Source organism: Myripristis murdjan, chromosome 7, assembly GCF_902150065.1.
Source record: "Myripristis murdjan chromosome 7, fMyrMur1.1, whole genome shotgun sequence".
NCBI lineage: Eukaryota > Metazoa > Chordata > Actinopteri > Holocentriformes > Holocentridae > Myripristis > Myripristis murdjan.
Window position 1 is genome coordinate 16,591,492 of NC_043986.1, and position 17,307 is coordinate 16,608,798.

The 17,307-nt window shown below is 42.0% G+C and overlaps 1 protein-coding gene across 1 annotated transcript; it reads left to right on the forward strand.

Moving 5' to 3' along the window:
* LOC115362511 (NUAK family SNF1-like kinase 1) lies at window positions 1–15,400 on the forward strand. The gene is made up of 7 exons (XM_030056466.1): window positions 1–584; window positions 5,678–5,798; window positions 7,050–7,201; window positions 9,152–9,217; window positions 12,504–12,623; window positions 12,855–12,987; window positions 13,194–15,400. The coding sequence occupies exons 1-7, from the start codon at window positions 252–254 to the stop codon at window positions 14,423–14,425; spliced, it is 2,157 nt and encodes a 718-aa protein (XP_029912326.1). The 5' UTR covers window positions 1–251; the 3' UTR covers window positions 14,426–15,400.
* Window positions 15,401–17,307: the final 1,907 nt, after the last annotated feature.

Genomic DNA, 17,307 nt, shown 5'->3' on the forward strand with positions numbered 1-17,307 from the left:
GCTGAGCTGCAGCTTATTGTGCTACATGGATACGAAAGACGTACACAACTCCTTGAGAGATATTTACTGCGCAACTATTTTTAATTATTTTTAAACCATATGCCTACTTTGTTACTGTGAATAACAATCTATGGGCAACCTGTTTGGAGGGAAGAAGCGTCTCTGCAGCCTTTGTTCAGAGCTCACAGTGATTTGGGAATCCGGTCCCCAGGCAGGCTGTTCGTGACAGGTGCGCCCCGTGCGCAGAGAGGATGGGCAGACGTGAGGCAGTGAGCAGAGGCGCAATGAACACCAGCCACCGCTCCGAACTCGGGTGTCTGCAAGACGCGGCGTCCACCGGCAACCGCACCGGTGATGAGTCCCCGAGGCTCGGCAGCCACCGTCCCTGTAGCGCGGACGAGCGGCAGCGCAACCCCGATATGGATGCTGTGGGCCCGGCGACACCGAGTACCGCCGCCCCGATGGAAGTGAAGAAGCACCAGCACAAACACAACTTGAAACACCGCTATGAGGTCATGGAGACTCTGGGTAAAGGCACCTACGGCAAAGTGAAGAAGGCTGTGGAGAGAGCAAGCCTAAAGACAGTGAGTCATTGTTGGCGAACATGATGCAAAATGTTTTATTTGAAGACCTTAATTAGTCTACGCGTGTTTTAAAGGTGTTTTGTAATCTCTACAATTTAATACATAAACTAAAATTACATTTAAACTACCATCCTTAGCAATTGATGGGTGAATTAATAATTTCTCCTTATTTCAAAATATGTTGCTTATGACCTTGGTGAACCCTGACAAACCCACACAATAAGTTATGTGACTATTCAGCTCATTCAGCAGTCTTCCTATGTGTGTGTGTGTGTGTGTGTGTGTGTGTGTGTTGCCCACTGGTTATAAAATATTAACGTTTGGGTGGAGTTAAGAGCAGTGATGGTGTGTGTGTGTAGATGTGTTTGTGAGTGAGTTCCTGAGCTTATTGTGAACCCAATTCTTCTTCCTGTGTTCCCAGGGCCTAGATGCCTTTGGACTGACTCACTCAACACTTTAACAAGGGGATTTAAGTTACTACAATAGATTTCCTCCAATAGGTGTCTGACCCCTTTACCAGCTAGACAACATGGACATTCACACACACACACACACACACACACACACACACACACACACACACACACACACACGCACACACATGCACACACATGCACACATTATTTGACACAGAGACGATGTCATACCACATAAGCAAGTTTCATCTCTTCATATAACTTCACACACATCCTGGTAAAAAAAAAAAACAGAATTTCCTGTGACATTATTTCAGTTAATCATGGGTTTATGTCCACAGTCAGTCCTAAATCCTTTACTCTGCTGTGATCTAAGCACAAAGACACAGATAACCTGAATGCCTTTCTGTGTTATTGTTTTTTTAGTAAACAAACACACTGTAATAAGGATAATCTGTTTGCAGTCAGATTGAGGAAGTGAAACTAGCACAATTCCTCTGATTGCCTACCCCCTTTTTAACCCTGAGACCCGCATTCCAGTGCACAGAGCACTGCAGGAAGGACAAGAGAGAGGGAGACTGAAAATCAAGAGACAGGTAGGAGACAGAAGGAAAAATATAAGCAGGAAGAGTGGAGCAGAGAGAGTTGCAGTGTGTGTGTGTGTGTGTGTGTGTGTGTGTGTGTGTGTGTGTGAACGTGCAGGGTGAGTGGGGTTCTTGGGGGGACAAGGGAAAAGGTTGAATTCTTTGAGCCAGTAGCTGGCGCATACCAAGGATTCCTTGAAACAAAACGGACATTATTTTTGGAAACAAGACCAGGGGGCTGTTGTCTGGGCAAGGAGTGGAAAGAGGAGGCAGAGGAGGAGACAGTTTTAGAGCAAGGAGGAGGAAGAACAGGAGGAGGTGAGGTGGTGGAGGGTGGGCAGTTTCTGTAGATTAAAGAGCTGAGTTCAGATCATCGCTGTAAAATATCTGAATGCCTGTTTGGAATTGCTACAGTAGTTAAGATAATTAATGTGGGGGTAAAATGGAGGAAAAGGATGATTAATATTTGGTCTAAGCTATAAAATGTCATTAATTTGTACTGTAAGTCAATTTCTTTGGCTCTGTGTCTGAATCAAATCTGTATTTCTCGTCTTTCTGGGTCAAGTTTGTCTGTAATCTCAGTAGCCGTCACTAGACAGCACAGCTCTGGAGTCTGGACATTGTATTGTATGGACTGATGACCCTCTTTCAGTAATGGAAGTGGGACAGTTGAGTGTGTGCGGGGCCAAATGTTTGGCAAGGGGCTTGTGTAATCCTGCTGTTGAATCGTTCACAGCTGCAGTGGGGGCCTTTAGTGATGCTCAGATTCTTGGGAAGTGTGTGTCTGTGTGTATGTGTGCGTACATGATTGTGTTACTTGGAAGTCGTCTGTGGGAATAGTAGGACAGGAAGTAACTAAGTGGTCTGAGGCTGACCTACCCTCTAACCCCCCTGTTCACACACACACATACACACACACACACACACACACACACACACACACACACATGCACAAACCACCTGCCACAAGTCATAGCTGTCCAAAGGTATGTGCAGCAGGGAAATATTGATTTCAAGAGGCAACCAGGCAATCAGAGCTATGGCAAAAAAAAAAAAAAAAAACTGTACATAAATAATAATTGTCACTTTCTCATTAAATGATCTCTATTTCAGATCTGGCTCAGCAAAGCATCATCATACCTATCTTACTCCCTGTGGAAAAGAATATCTGCTTTAATCTGAGTGACTCACATACACAGCTATTCATATTTGCTACTTGCATCCTGTTACAGTTTGGCATTTTAGGCCAGTGTCTCACACACACACACACACACACACACACACACACACACACAGCATATTTCTTGGATGAACAATAAAACACTGTGAGTGTGAAGGATACTTTCGAGGTCACACATTTAGCAACATGCACACACTTATATGTCTACACCAGAGTTATAGTTTATGGTTTTTATTTTGTTTATAATTTTTGATTTCAAGTCGGTTAAGTTTAACTTTGTTTCCACAGTGGATTTTCTGGTTTCAGTTTAGTTTTTATTGTTTAAAATATTTAGTTTTAGTTAAATTTATGTTAGTGTCAGCATTGGTTTTAGTTTTTTTTTTTTTTATCATTATTATTCTTATTGTTATATGGGGGGAAGATTTAAGGAGTTCAGAATCAGTATTACAATGAAGCACCCAGTCATGTTAGTAAGTCATATAGTCTTAGAAAACAGCGGTACGGACGCCTCCTCGTGCTTGTTGTGTTGACAAATTTGACCAAATTGACAAAGACTTAAACTAAAGCCATTTTCTGTATATTTTTATTCTATTTTAGTTATTGTTGTTAGTACACAATATTGTTTTGTTTTTTTCTAAAGTGTATTTTTTTATTTATTTTATCATTTAAGTTAAGTGTAGTTTTAGTTAACTATAATAACCTTGATCTACACACACATTTACGTGGAAAAGGGCAAGATCACAAGCACACTCACACAGTCACACACCATTCTCTTAACACCTTATACATGTGCCCCTTTAAGAATGCTCTTAGTGCCCTGGAGGCAGAACAATGCCCAGAGTGTGTGTCTCTCTCTGCTCTGCTGATCAGGCCTTAATGCCCGCTGCAGGGGGTAATGGCTGGGCTTGGAGGGACAGTACAACACTGGCCCTTTGCTGCTGGCAGCCTTGAGTCAACACACTTTGACCCCATTACAAAAATACCCATATCCCATTTGCTGACCCATGCATCTCTCATCTCACTAAAACACCCCTGTCTGCATCACTGTAGCTCATTTTGTGTTTTCAGCCAGCAGGTATTTAGGTCAGAGAACATTTAAGAACATGTAAGCTTACATCTCTCTTAATAGTTTGCCAAGCTTGGAATTATGCCATTCAGCTCACAAGCGTCAAAGAGTGGTGACCTAATCTCTTGCCCAAGGCCCAGTAGCTCTGGTCTCACTACAGTTTGACTGATGTTGCCACATCAGTCCTACTGTCTGCTGATAAAAGATAAACCCTCGTATGTGAAGCAGGCTGTTCAGCACTCTGGTCCTTTCAGTACAGAAATATAGAATTTAGGGCTGAACAATCAATGGAAGTATCATAAAAATCACATTATGTCCAAGCTGAATATCTAAATCACAGGAGCTGCAATTTTTTTTTCCAAAGGTAAAATGTGTGACACAGTACCACTATAAATAAAGCATTGTGGTGCTACAGAGATGCCCTGTCCTACAAATTGTATTCCCACATGGAATATTTCATGTTTGCTTGATATAGACCTCAGCAAAATATCACATCATCATCACTTTAATAGTTTTTTGTTTCAGTGAAAATTAAAATTAGGATGCAAAAGATATTCCCACAAAAATTAAATTGAATCATATCACAGTTGCAATATCTGTCAGTATAATTGCAATTTGATTGTTTTTACCACGTCGTTCAGCCCTTGTCGAATTGCAAACCTGAATATTCTGCTTCACAGGCTAGAATTCCTCTTTGACATTGATAATAAATGACCTGCTCTTGCATCCAAAACCCATTCCCTGGAGTTCCTTGGAGTGTGTCTACGTGTGTGCATGCACATGTATGTGTGTGTGTGTTACATAACTATTGCAGTTCACAGAGCATGTGAATGGTGTTTTCTGCTGTCTGGAAGTTCTTTCCACCAGCTGCAAATGTTGAAGTCACGACCCAGGAGAGAGGTCTACTAGTCCTTAGAGACAGTATAGGGGCTGACAGAACGATAACAGGGGTTTAACCAGTTCTGTGTCAGGTTGTTAACCTCACTGGTGAGGGACAGGAGCCTGCCTGATTCGTTACAGTACATCTCTCACTCTGTTGTGTCCCTTATCCGTGTTAATTCAGTATTGCTGAATATGATACCTTGATCCCCACTTTCTATTTATTTGTCAGCCTCTCTCTCACCCTTACATGGTGATGTTTGGCTGAACGGTGGCCCCATCCAGAGGATTTTTGGGGATCATGATGGTGTGTCTGTTTTGGGTGTGTGTGTGTATGTGTGTGGGAAGGGAGGCGGGGTTAATTTGGGGTACAGTACAGTGAGTGTGCGAGATTAAAAGAATAGAGTGTGAACAGTGCAGCTGTCAGCCTTCTGTCTCTGAGCGTGTCCAGATCACAGGACACTCGCTGCCACCATCCAGCCCTTAAAATCCACATAATCACCTCTAATACCAAGGGATTCTGTGTGTGTGTGTGTGTGTGTGTGTGCGCGCGCGTGCATGCAATTCTATCTACAGTAGGCCTATATATCTGCAAACATCTCGTGTTACATGAAGAGTGAATTGATCAAAGTTTGCCCTCCTTTTTTAAATGAGTTGTTTCTCTGTAGGGGAAATGAGTTGTGGTGGTGGATGGCTGTGTTGAAGTGGTGAATGGTTGGGTTTGTAGAGCTGTTAATTAAAGAGAAATCTGTTTTTGCTGGCATCAAAGACTCAGTGAGCTTGGACAAACAACAAGGAGGGTTGTTATAAGGACCAGCGTGTGCAAGGACATAATGGCTCTTTTTCTTGCTGTGGAAAATGGGTCCTCTGCAAAGATTTGTTTTGGTTGACTTTTTCACGTTTTAAACCGTGCGCGTATCATTGGATTTGTCAGTACAAACTTAACTTGTGTCCCGCATGTTATTCAGGTGGCCATCAAGTCTATCCGCAAGGAGCGCATCACTGATGACCTGGACAGAGTTCACATCCAGAGAGAGATCGAGATCACCTCCTCCCTCAGGCACTCCAACATCATCCGCTTCCACGAGGGTGAGGTCATGAGCATGCACGCACACATAAACACACACACACACACACACACACACACACACACACACATACACACACACACACACACACAATTCCCAAGGCTCTGAACAGTGCTGTCTGTATCTGTGGCTGTTTGTGCGGATTACACGGGCTCCTCACCAAATAAACTCCTGGTCTTAGAAGAGGCAATCTACGCACATACACTCACATACAAAACAGTCCAATCACCAGCACAGTACAGACTGTATCCAGACTGCTGGGCCATGTCATGGGGTTGGCACAGATGATTCACAAACATGAGACAAGAGAACAGCTGCTACTGATTGGATTCAGAATCAGCGAGTTACAGTACAGATGAGGACTTCCTTACCTCATGTAATCAGACCTAATGTCATGCTCCATTCTCTCTGCCACACACAGAGTACACAGTGCACACAAGGGTCAGAAATTAGCAGGGACTCAGGGGAAAAGTGCCCTTGGAAGTTAATAAAATGTCTACTAAATGAATAATGTCCTGAATAATTAGGAGTACACTGTTACATTTCACTCATTTTTTTCAAAGAGTTAAATGTGAGTGTGGGCTACCGTAGGTGATAAGTGGGAGCCTCTTTGTCATGTTCAGGCAATATTTTCAATATGTTTTTTTTTTAAATTAGAATCCACCAAGCACACCAACCAAATTAGGAGAACAGAGATCCACACAAACCACTGTCAAAACTAATACCAGTATCATAAAAGGGCTGGAGGATCAATTGACATACACAAATTACAACACATTCAAATGCATAATAATTGTGCTATAACCACAGAGAACAGTTCTAATGTGTCAGTGCAGTCCTATTTCCAGTAGAGTTCTCCGCTGATTTAATAATCGGTTTGTGAACCCCTTTTTCAAGAAACGATTCTGAGAGTATACATCAAGCCTCCCCTTTTGTAAAAGCAACATTATCTTAATTTTTCAAAGCCATTTACAATTGCTCCATGGACCACTATTGTGGCTGAGTGGGAGCCTGCCGCACATCGACATCAGGATCAGTACTGAAGCAGTCAGTGAATCGTGGTTTCTACATCTAAGGATGATGCCAGATAATCCATAAATAGTGCCTAGGTTCCAAAATTAGAGAACTTGTCTTTTAAGTTTTCCACCTCCCAACACACACACACACACACACACACACACACACACACACACACACACAGTAGCTGTATGTGCATGCACCGTATTCTAAATGTGTCTTGTGCCCTGGCCAGTGTTCGAGAGTCGGGATAAGATAGTGATAGTGATGGAGTTCGCCAGCAGAGGAGAGCTGTATGATTACGTCCACGAGAGGAGGAGACTGCCAGAGACAGAAGCAAGAGACATCTTCAGACAAATCACCTCGGCTGTCCACTACTGCCACAAGGTTTGCACACACACACACACACACACACACACACACACACACACACACAGGGATGTCACAAGAATTTATACTTAGGTACCAGGCCAGTATCAAAATTTTGAAAATGATTCCAATCATGTCATTAATCCATTTGCTGTGCAGTGTTTGCAAAAACCTCTAAATATGTGTCAAAGAGCCTCATGTAGGCACGTGACGCAGTTTCAGTGTGTGCTGCAGTATTCAATGGTACAACAAGCAAATACAGAAGCATTAAAATCCACTAAGTCCTAATCCTAATACTACAGGAAAACTTGACTTGAGTTTTCAGATCTCTTTGGGTTAAGTGTGCAATAATCCTTGTTTGTTTTTTACAGTCACACACCGACACATATAAGATGTGGCTCAAGTGAACCTCCTCCCCTTGACATGTGTGCCCTGGCCTAGAAACAGATTCTTGATTCACTGTATTTATTGCAGTGTTGTATGCACAATCAACAGGCAATCCAGGAAACGCAAGAATTAGGAAAGAATGAAATCGTTTAATACAGAACTGCATTACAGTAAAACTAAAGGATCCAGGATTTTATTTGGTATGACACTGATGAAGTAAATGTGTGCATTTGTGCACATACAGACGTTGCTTAAATGTTCTTTGTCGCATAAATCTTGACACAGAGTTCTTTTTTTTCCATCATCAGACTACCACATTAAATTCAGAAATAAAGCCTATCATTTGGCTCTTTGGCTCTGAAGCAGGCAGGGAAGTGGATTTTGCACTGCTTGTGCCTGACCTCAAACACTGTTCCAAAATAGACATGAAGGTTCCAGCATGCATGAATTATTTAATATGCCTCTGAGGTATGCAGGGCACACCAAGGAAGTATTTAGGCTCCAGGAAAAGAGTGAACATCCTAAAAGACAATTCAGACAAATATCCAAAATAATCTGAATCGATACCCGACCCATATACCTAAATATAAGTGTATTTTGGTCTTCATTTCTCTTTTTTCCTCTTCTTCTTCTCTGTCATGCATGCTATGTTTCCTTGTTTTCAATGCTGATTCCCCTTTTTTTCCATTTCCTTGACGCTGGCAGGCTGATCTGTCTTATTCTGTCTTGTTTGAACATATTTATACTTATTCCCAGAAAAAAATCCCACTTGTTTTAAGAAAAACAAATTTTTTAACACTGAAAATGAGACTAAATTACTTAAGATGATTTTTTTTTTGCAGCATGTACATCCATATGAGCACATGGGCTTGCATGCACACTGTACATAAAACAGTGTGCAAGGTCAAGGGCCATTTCCGCTACTTAAGTGTTTTTATGAGTGTGTAATTAGTGAAAGAAAGGAGACTATTCTGGCTCATTAGTCAGGGGCTGTATGAGAAACTGAGACCAGTTTTAAAGCTTCCCTTGCATCACACCACTTCCAGGGTGGTTGCATTGCTCAATAGCCGCCTTCTCTTGTCTTCTGGTTTGCTGCCTATGTCAGTCAAAGTCTTTGGCTGAAAACATGATCCTGCCCTAGACGCTCCCTCCAGCTGGAGCCCCCAGTGTACTCAAGCACTTCCTCACCACTGTGTATACTCTGTGGCCTCTCGTTGGCTCCCAGGTGCTTAATGCCACAGGAGGATCAAATCGCATCTCATCAGATGAATTAACTCAAACAAAGCACTTCCTCATGCATGACGATGATTAAACACAGTCTGAGCCTCTTTCTCAAGGCTCTCTGCTGCATTGCACACAAGGCCCGGCTGCACGAAGCCAAACTGGAATGTTAATGGTTACGAAAGAATAACCAAAAGACAATCATCCAGTCTAAAAACACAGATGGCTTAGTGTAGAAATGAACTTGTGACACAGACTGAGTTTATGTTGTGCGCTTTTACATATGAAGAGAGAAAACACGTGACTGTAAACAGGAGGAAGAAACACTGCAGGACTTGATGTGTCTCTGCTCTTTTTCAGAATGGTGTCGTCCATCGAGACCTCAAGCTGGAGAACATCCTTTTGGATCAAGATTGGAATGTAAAGGTAAGATAAAAACAAAAGCAGACACAAACTGGGCCTCCTTTCTATGGAGTTTTTTTATTTCTTTATTATGCAATAAAACATTTAAAAAATAGACTTGAAAGCCAAACTATCAACATGGCAATCAAAAAAATTTTTTGCAAATAGATTTGTGATTAAAATGCAAATCAAAAAGTTTTGTTTATGAAGACTGACCAATAGAAACACATCTTATATATTTCAGTGTAGGTGTAGAACTTCTGGATTTAGCATTTTAATCACAAATTTACTTTACTTGCAATAAAACATTTTTTGATTGTCATGTCCACAGTTTTGCCCGTAAATCTTTTAATTTCAAACCTATTCTGTCTGATCATGTGATAAAGAAACAAAAAACACTCCATACCATTCCACTTCCCTGAGAAGGAAAATTGTAAACAAATGTGCTTTTGAAAAGAGATGAACATTTTCATTCCAAACTGAGATATCTATTATTCAGGGGGAAAAAAAAACATTTATGTGTCTTCCTGCAAAGTGATTCTTGGCATCAGAGTACAATACATCATGAGTTTCACTTATGAAGCATCTTAAGCCCAGTGTTTTTACATTTTTAGATAAATGCATTTGTGCTTTTTAGGGTTTTTTTTTTTCCAAAATGGATTCAAATAGTATACTGCTGTGGGTGGATTGATTTTCTTGGCAGTGATAAAAAATAAAATGCAAGCATCTCACGCATTCAGAACATACATTGGAAGACAACCTGCCCACAATAATTTTAATGTGTTGCCGAGGCATGCACACTGAACCAGCATGAAAACACAGTGCCAGGTCTCACAACAGAAGCCAGAGGTCATTCCTTGCCTTATTTGGGCATTCCTCTCCTTATATGGCTGCTGTGCACGGCCTGGGGGAATGCACGGAATCTAGTGGCATTCAGGCCAAACGTAGGGATTTAGTATAAGTATGCTCTGTCTGTCCGTCAAAAAAAACACAGTGGGTGCAGACTTCTCAGCAGCTCCTCATTCATAGCAAGCCTCAGTTTCTCCACAACAGCCTTTCACAGTAAGCTGCTCCAGGAAATGACCCAAGGCTCTGTGTAATGCAGGGATGTGTTATGTCTGCACAGTAGCTGCTACATACCAGAGGGAAGACACAGTTAGACATGTTTGGTAAAATATCGCTTCTTCATCCAGTTTGAGGTCACTCAGCCTCACATTTGGTGCAGGAAGCCGAGGATGTATTGCATGTTCAAGCGGACTGATTGATTAAGGATGCAGTGATCATAGTTGGCCGCTAGACGTTACAAATAGGTTATAGGTGATTGGCCAATCACCATTTCAACTGCCCAGTTGCATTTTGGGCCTACATTGTTATTTAAGCTCATATGTACAGTATGTATGATTGTAATAGAATAAGATCTTTTTATTTCTTTAATAGAGAACAGAGAAATTGGTCATTTAATATCAGCATTTTCTGAAAAGTGTTTAATTTACTTGTGCACTGTTTTCAGCTCACTTTATACATCTGTATATTTTTTTGATAAGGTCTTATGTGTTTCATAGTCTACATTTTTAATGTGTTGGGCAAAATCATGAGATACATAAGCATCACAGTCAACAAACACACATGAACATGAAATAACTATTTAGGTAAAAATGATGTTTTTACACGTAGTTAGGACAGAGTATGCTTGACATGCAGCTTTACAGGATGTGGTATTGTTTGTGGTAGAATTTTGAAATGTATTGTTTCAAGAAGTGATCAGATCATACAGATAAAAAATAATCTGTTTCAGCAACCTGACTGGTACATCCCAATTGATTTTTTTTTTTTTTTTATGACAGTGAAATAATAAACTGCGGTATTTCAGATATCTTGGTCTATTCAGTGGATGAGGCTCTCTGCTCTCTTGAAAAAAAGAACTGAACCTGTACAACACATTTCAGTTTCTGTCACCATAATTTCTTTACAAGCGCCTGAAAAACACAGCTCGAAAACCTTCACTGACCAGTGTATGAACTACTTCTCCTCAACTCTAAAAACATTTGCCAGTCGTGTGGTTACCGCTGTCCAGCATGTGTGACTAATGAAGGTGTCAGGACAGTGGATGCGAGGCAGCAGCTTCTCAAAACACTCCATAAAATTCTCAGGCACGTGGTCAGATTAGGAGAAAGAGTGTCTGTGTGTGTGTGTGTGTGTGTGTGTGTGTGTGTGTGTGTGTGTGTGTGTGTGTGTGTCCTCTGTAGGCGCTCAACATGAAGAATGTCTTTACCCAAAGGAAAGGAATGAATACAGGAACCTGACATGGGCTTAGCTCTGCCCGGCGGGCTGGCGCTGGTGCCAAAGCAATAGAGAATTTATAATGAACACATATGCACGTGCACACACACACACACACACACACACACACACACACACACACAGGTTGCTAGCACAAAAAGAAAGTTGCAGTGTATTAACTAAACAACTCGCATGTTCAGTCCACTTATCATCATTGTTACTTTACTATATACATTATCAACTGTGAGCTGAGATGTATATACAGTCTCATCTTCCATCTGTGAGGTCCCTGTTCCCCTCTGCCTCTGCTCCATGAAAATAAGGCTGTCATGTCTAGTATTGTCAACACCACACGGACTGATAGTGTGTTGGTACGCATGTTAATAACCATCTCAGATAGAGCTGAGACTGAGTCTGTCTGCCTGTTGGCCCTCACAGCCTTGAGTGCTTGTTCCGTTACGTGAGTGTAGGCAGCCTGATGTTATTGGCCCTTTCCTCTTTCCTCACTCACACTTAGATTGGCAAAAGCTCAACACGTCTATTTTTGGCTCCACTAAAAGGAACTGCTTTGAATTATTGTGTTTTTGCCAGATGGTTAATAGTTTGCAGTGCAATCTCACTGAAATGGAATCTGTGCTAAATTTGTGTGTGTGTGTGTGTGTGTGTGTGTGTGTGTGTGTGTGTGTGTGTGTGTGTGTGTGTGTGTGTGTGTGTGTGTGTGTGTGTGCATATGTTGAGTGATGGGAGATCATTCTGAACTGATTAGGCCATTATACCATAATGTAAATGGGTGCTGGGCCAGAGCGCTGAGAGCAGCAGACAGTGGTCCGGCCTTGGGGTCTGCGGGGTAGAACGTGGCAGCTGCCAAGCTGTTGTGTCATTCTGCCACTGGGACTCGCTGTCACATCAACCTTTAACACTCCACTAACATATGAAAAGATCATAAGATAATGAGTGGTAGTAGCGGTGAAAAAAAAAATACAATACGCAGACTTATTCATTTATTCTCTCTCTCTCTACCACTCTGCAGCTGGCTGACTTTGGCCTCTCCAACCATTTCCGGAAGGGCAATTTGCTGCAGACCTACTGTGGAAGTCCACTCTATGCTTCACCAGAGATAGTTAAAGGACTGCCCTACCAGGGGCCAGAGGTGGGTCAGCACAACCTCATGACTGAGGCTTTTGACCTGAGGTTGTGTCCTCTTTTGAGGACTCCATGACTCGACTAATGTGCAAGTAATGATAATATGTTTATGTGTGCAGAGTATTGGTGTTTCAGTGCAAGAACAGGGAGACAAAAGCACTTCAAATGCTAAATGTAACATGTATACATAAAGTATGTCACATGCTGGTATTAAGAATATGTGTTTTTTTTTTGCTAGGTGGACTGCTGGGCACTGGGAGTGTTGCTGTATGCCCTGGTGTATGGCAGCATGCCTTTTGATGGTGCCAGTCACACCACTCTCACAGAGCAGATCAGCCAAGGTCGCTACCGCAGACCCAGCCCCCCCTCAGGTATACCCTGACAATATACACAATCGCTTGTCCCTCAGTGCTCTATACACAGTTCTACTTACCAAGTGTGTTTACTTTGTTTGTAGTTGTTACTAGTGTCCTCTTAATTACAGGGCCTTTATCATGAATAAATGCAGCCTGGCCATTATAAATAGCAGTTAACATTTGACTCGACATGACCTGACCTCTGTCTCCATTCCCTCTAGATGCCTGTGCTCTTATCGACTGGCTGTTGACAGTGCGTGTGGATGAGAGGGCCACAATAGAGGATGTGGCCAACCACTGGTGGGTGAACTGGGGTTATGAGGAGAGTGTGTGTGACTGCCCTGCATCCCCACACCAAGACTGCCCCTCCCCACTGCTGGCTCGCTACATTGACTGGCAGAGTCGAGTCTCCGCTACCAACAGCATGACTGTTGACCGCTCATGCCTGTCCTCTGACGCCTCCTGTGCACCTCACTCCTCACCTCACCCCTTCTACTTCAGCTTCCCGCTGAAGGGTGACCGTGCAGGAGGAGGCGGAGGAAGGGTGCGTGGAGGATTGTCAAGTCTCAGGAAGTCGCGCAAGGAGAATGCCATTCCCCAGACTGCACTGGGATCTTGTGGTGCTGTTTGCACAACAGTTCCCACTTCTGTTACCGTTTCTTCCACTTCCACCACAGAGAGGAAGAAACCTAAGGGCATTTTGAAACCCCAGAGGAGCTTTGACTCAGCCTTTCACAACCCTTCTAAAGACATCTCTCCCTCCCAGCCTTGTAACACCATTCCCAAGTCTTTTCGGCCACAAACCCTTGCCTACACACACACTGAAGTCCTGTCCACCAGCCTGCCGCCTCCATCTGCATTCAGTCAACCCTCATCTAAGATGCCGAAGAAGGGGATCCTAAAGAACCTGTATGGAGGGGAGTCGGCAAGGATGTCTGGGACAGGCTCAGATGTGGGAGGGAAAGTGGGTGGTGATTCTGGGGATTTGTGCTCCTGTAAACCACATCCACATCCCCCTGCTGCAGAAGATAGCCCCACAATGCGCACAGAGGCAGTAAGAAGAAGAAAGGGTATTCTAAAACGTAATGGCAAGTTTTCCCGCAGCTTGGACCTCCCTGATCACTCCTCATCTTCTTCAGCTGCTGTGATATTCCCAGAGGCTCTGCAGCAGCTCCTCCAGGCTACAGGGGGCACCAGTGGCACAGAGGGCAGCTGCAGTCGCCCCTCTAGTGTGGTGAGTGAAGATAGCCTTTTTTCCTCCGATTCTTTCGACCTACTGGACCTCAGCGCCCAATCAAGACGCAGGATTTTCTCAAGGGCCATGCAGCGGAGTGGATGCAGCTCTGAGGAGGACCTAGAGGAGCTCGGAGCTGGAGCAGACAGAGTTGGGACAGGCAGAAGACTTCAGGGGCAAGGTGCAGATGGAGAGGGAAGGAAGGAGATGCTAAGATAAAGCTAAGGAATGACGGAGACATTAGTATGGTAAATATATGGATTTAATGTCCGTGCTTCAAGGCACTTTTTCAAAATAACCCGTCATCTTGAAGATATCTTTTTTAATAAAGTAGGAGCTTACTGTTCCACAAGGAGAGACTGCATCTCAAAGACTATATTGAGCAATCTACTATAAACTCAAAGCACTATTTCTTGGGACATTTCATTTGTCTTGAATGATGACTTCATAGTATTTGTCGACGATGCCTCTCAATGTGAGGCCACTGAATAGAACTGATTTCTGAAAGGGGTTCAGTATGTGCTGAAATACAGAGATGGGCCTTGATTATGGTATAATACACAGACAGTTCCTTTAATAAATGAGCTCTGTTCTAATGAAGAAAGACAGAATTCACTCTGACCTCACTTGCACAACAAATCCATCATTTTAGTCCTATATAGCAGATTTTTGTACAGATGAGCCTTGAGAATTTGAGTCTGGAAGCTGTAATCTGGAAAGGGTACTGTTACTGAAGTTACTTTATTGACCAGCAGGGTTTTTCAAACTGATGACAAGCATAACTCAGCTGGTGTCAATGTACCATGTCAATAGTGACGCTAAACTGACAGGATAAGACAATAAAAATTAATATTGTCTGCTCCATTGTGAGGATAAATTCTGTTAAACTGTAATGTTGTCGGGATTTTTCACCACGTTGTTGAGTATATTTGCATTGCACAGTATTGTATGTGCATAATTTGCTCCTTTGCACCAGAAGACACAGTGTGAATGCCAGATGGATCACATTGCTTTCACCTAGACACCACCAATGCTGCTGTGGATATTTGAATGGGTGCCAAGGTAAATTAATGTGGTTACATGTATGCCATTGTAAATCTGTAATTTTCATACTGTAAGTAGAAAATTATATCAATTGTTCAACCATTTTGGTTCTTTTTGTGAAAAAAAAAAAATAAATTATGTGAATCTGAATACACTAGTGGTTTTGTTATTTGTAGCTGTGCAGCTGGATGTGGTCAGCTCAGATACTAAAATAACTTTAAGTTATAAATGAGGTGCTTGGCTGACAGATTTTTGTACCTGGCACCCTGCTCCATTCACAAGTGTTGAGAAGTCTAAAAATAAATCCAAAAACAATGAGAAAACAGAAAGCAGCTGAAGACAACAGATAAAGTGAACACATTATGTGGCTTTGAAAAGAACAAAGATAGCCAGTGCTGAGCACCCTTGTAATTCTGAGGAAAATGTCCATTTTTAGACAAATCACTCCTTTATTTTCAGTGCTCCCTCTTCTGTATAGTTAAGGACCTCTTCTGTTTTGGTCTTTGGCACGAGTCAACATAGAGAAATGGAGCAACAGTGTTTATGATATGCCAAGAGCTATCTAATTGATAAACCCCAGAGCCCTGCGTCTCCATAAACACAGTGCTATATTTACTCTATAGTCAATTTCCATAATGTTTTCATTTACTTGAATAAAAAAAAAAAACATCTTAAAAACACACACACAGTTTACTTATGTCACTTTAGGGGGCACTGCATACACTTACATTCATTTTATGGAGACCTCCCCTAACCCCAAACCTATCAATAACCCACACATACATAACCCAAAACCTAACCCTAACTCTTTTGTGTTTTCTGTTTGTGACCATGCACTCACATATTCACACACACATTTGTGTTTGTATATGGGTAAAAACCCGGCAGATGTGCGTGCATGCATGAGAGCTTTCAGAGTTGTTGTCTTCCACTAAATACATCTCCAAACACAGTTCTCATATGTTGCATTTCTCTCCTTAGTCTAATGGAGAACGCTTACAATGAAACACATGAAAGCTCAATACCAGGTCTTGTTTAGACAGGAGAAAGTCTAGTCCGGCTGACGTAAACACACAGCTTATACCACCCACTTGCATGGTTTTAACTGTTTTGAGTGTACTTCCTGCTGCACGAGCGAGTTTAATGACATTATTGTTAATGGTTGACAGAGGACAGAAAAGTACTCAATTAACTTGTCCATTGGTGGATGAAGTCCAGAACAGAGGTCTGATATAGCAACATCTCAAAACAACCCTTATCACCAGTCACACAGACACAGACTATTCTGTTACATAACTGCCATCCTTAAAATGCTTTTAGCTAATATTCACACTGCACCGACTTGACAGACAACTGCCTCATAAGCAGTGTAAGCAAAACACAGAAGCACTGCAACATATTGGACGGTGTGGGTGATAAAAGGATTAAGTGTGCTCAATCTGAGAGATTACAGTTTACAAAACAAAATGAAACAGCGAGGGTTAATATGAAATCCACCTCACTGTTGAAGGCTTTCATACAAAGGACTTAAGGCTCACCATATTTTTCAGGTACAAGTAGGGGTAATGTCAGAGAGCACAGCCAAGTTTAGTTTAGTGGCAATTTTGTCAACAACATCAAATTCATTTCAACTCCTTTTGAAAATAAAACTTTTAAATAATATATATTTTTTTAATTATTATTATTCAGATGTCTAGGCATTACCCTCTAAATCCAGTTTTACTGTATTTCACAGGATTCATCCTTGCTTATTACCAATCAGCTTACTGTAGCTATATCCTGTTTATAGTTGGTTATTTGCAAAGATTTTGGTAAGAACGTCTGAATGAACTGATTACACGTAATGAGATATACATCAATTTTGTACTATTGACACAATGTACTGAATGTAGCACTGTGGCAATGTAGTTACCTGAGCTTTGCACTTGATTAAAATACTTTACAAGGTACTATATGTTCTCTTGCACTAGAGGTATGCAGTTTCCCACTGCACTGTTTCAGTAATAGCCTCTTTCACTAAGGAGAGACCTCAAGAAAAAATGTGTGTCTTAAATAAA

Coding starts and splice junctions, on each gene's coding strand:
- LOC115362511 (XM_030056466.1), top strand. CDS start 252: ATGGGCAGACGTGAGGCAGTGAGCAGAGGCGCAATGAACACCAGCCAC. Junction 5,799..7,049: donor CATCATCCGCTTCCACGAGG/GTGAGGTCATGA, acceptor TGCCCTGGCCAG/TGTTCGAGAGTCGGGATAAG. Junction 9,218..12,503: donor ATCAAGATTGGAATGTAAAG/GTAAGATAAAAA, acceptor ACCACTCTGCAG/CTGGCTGACTTTGGCCTCTC.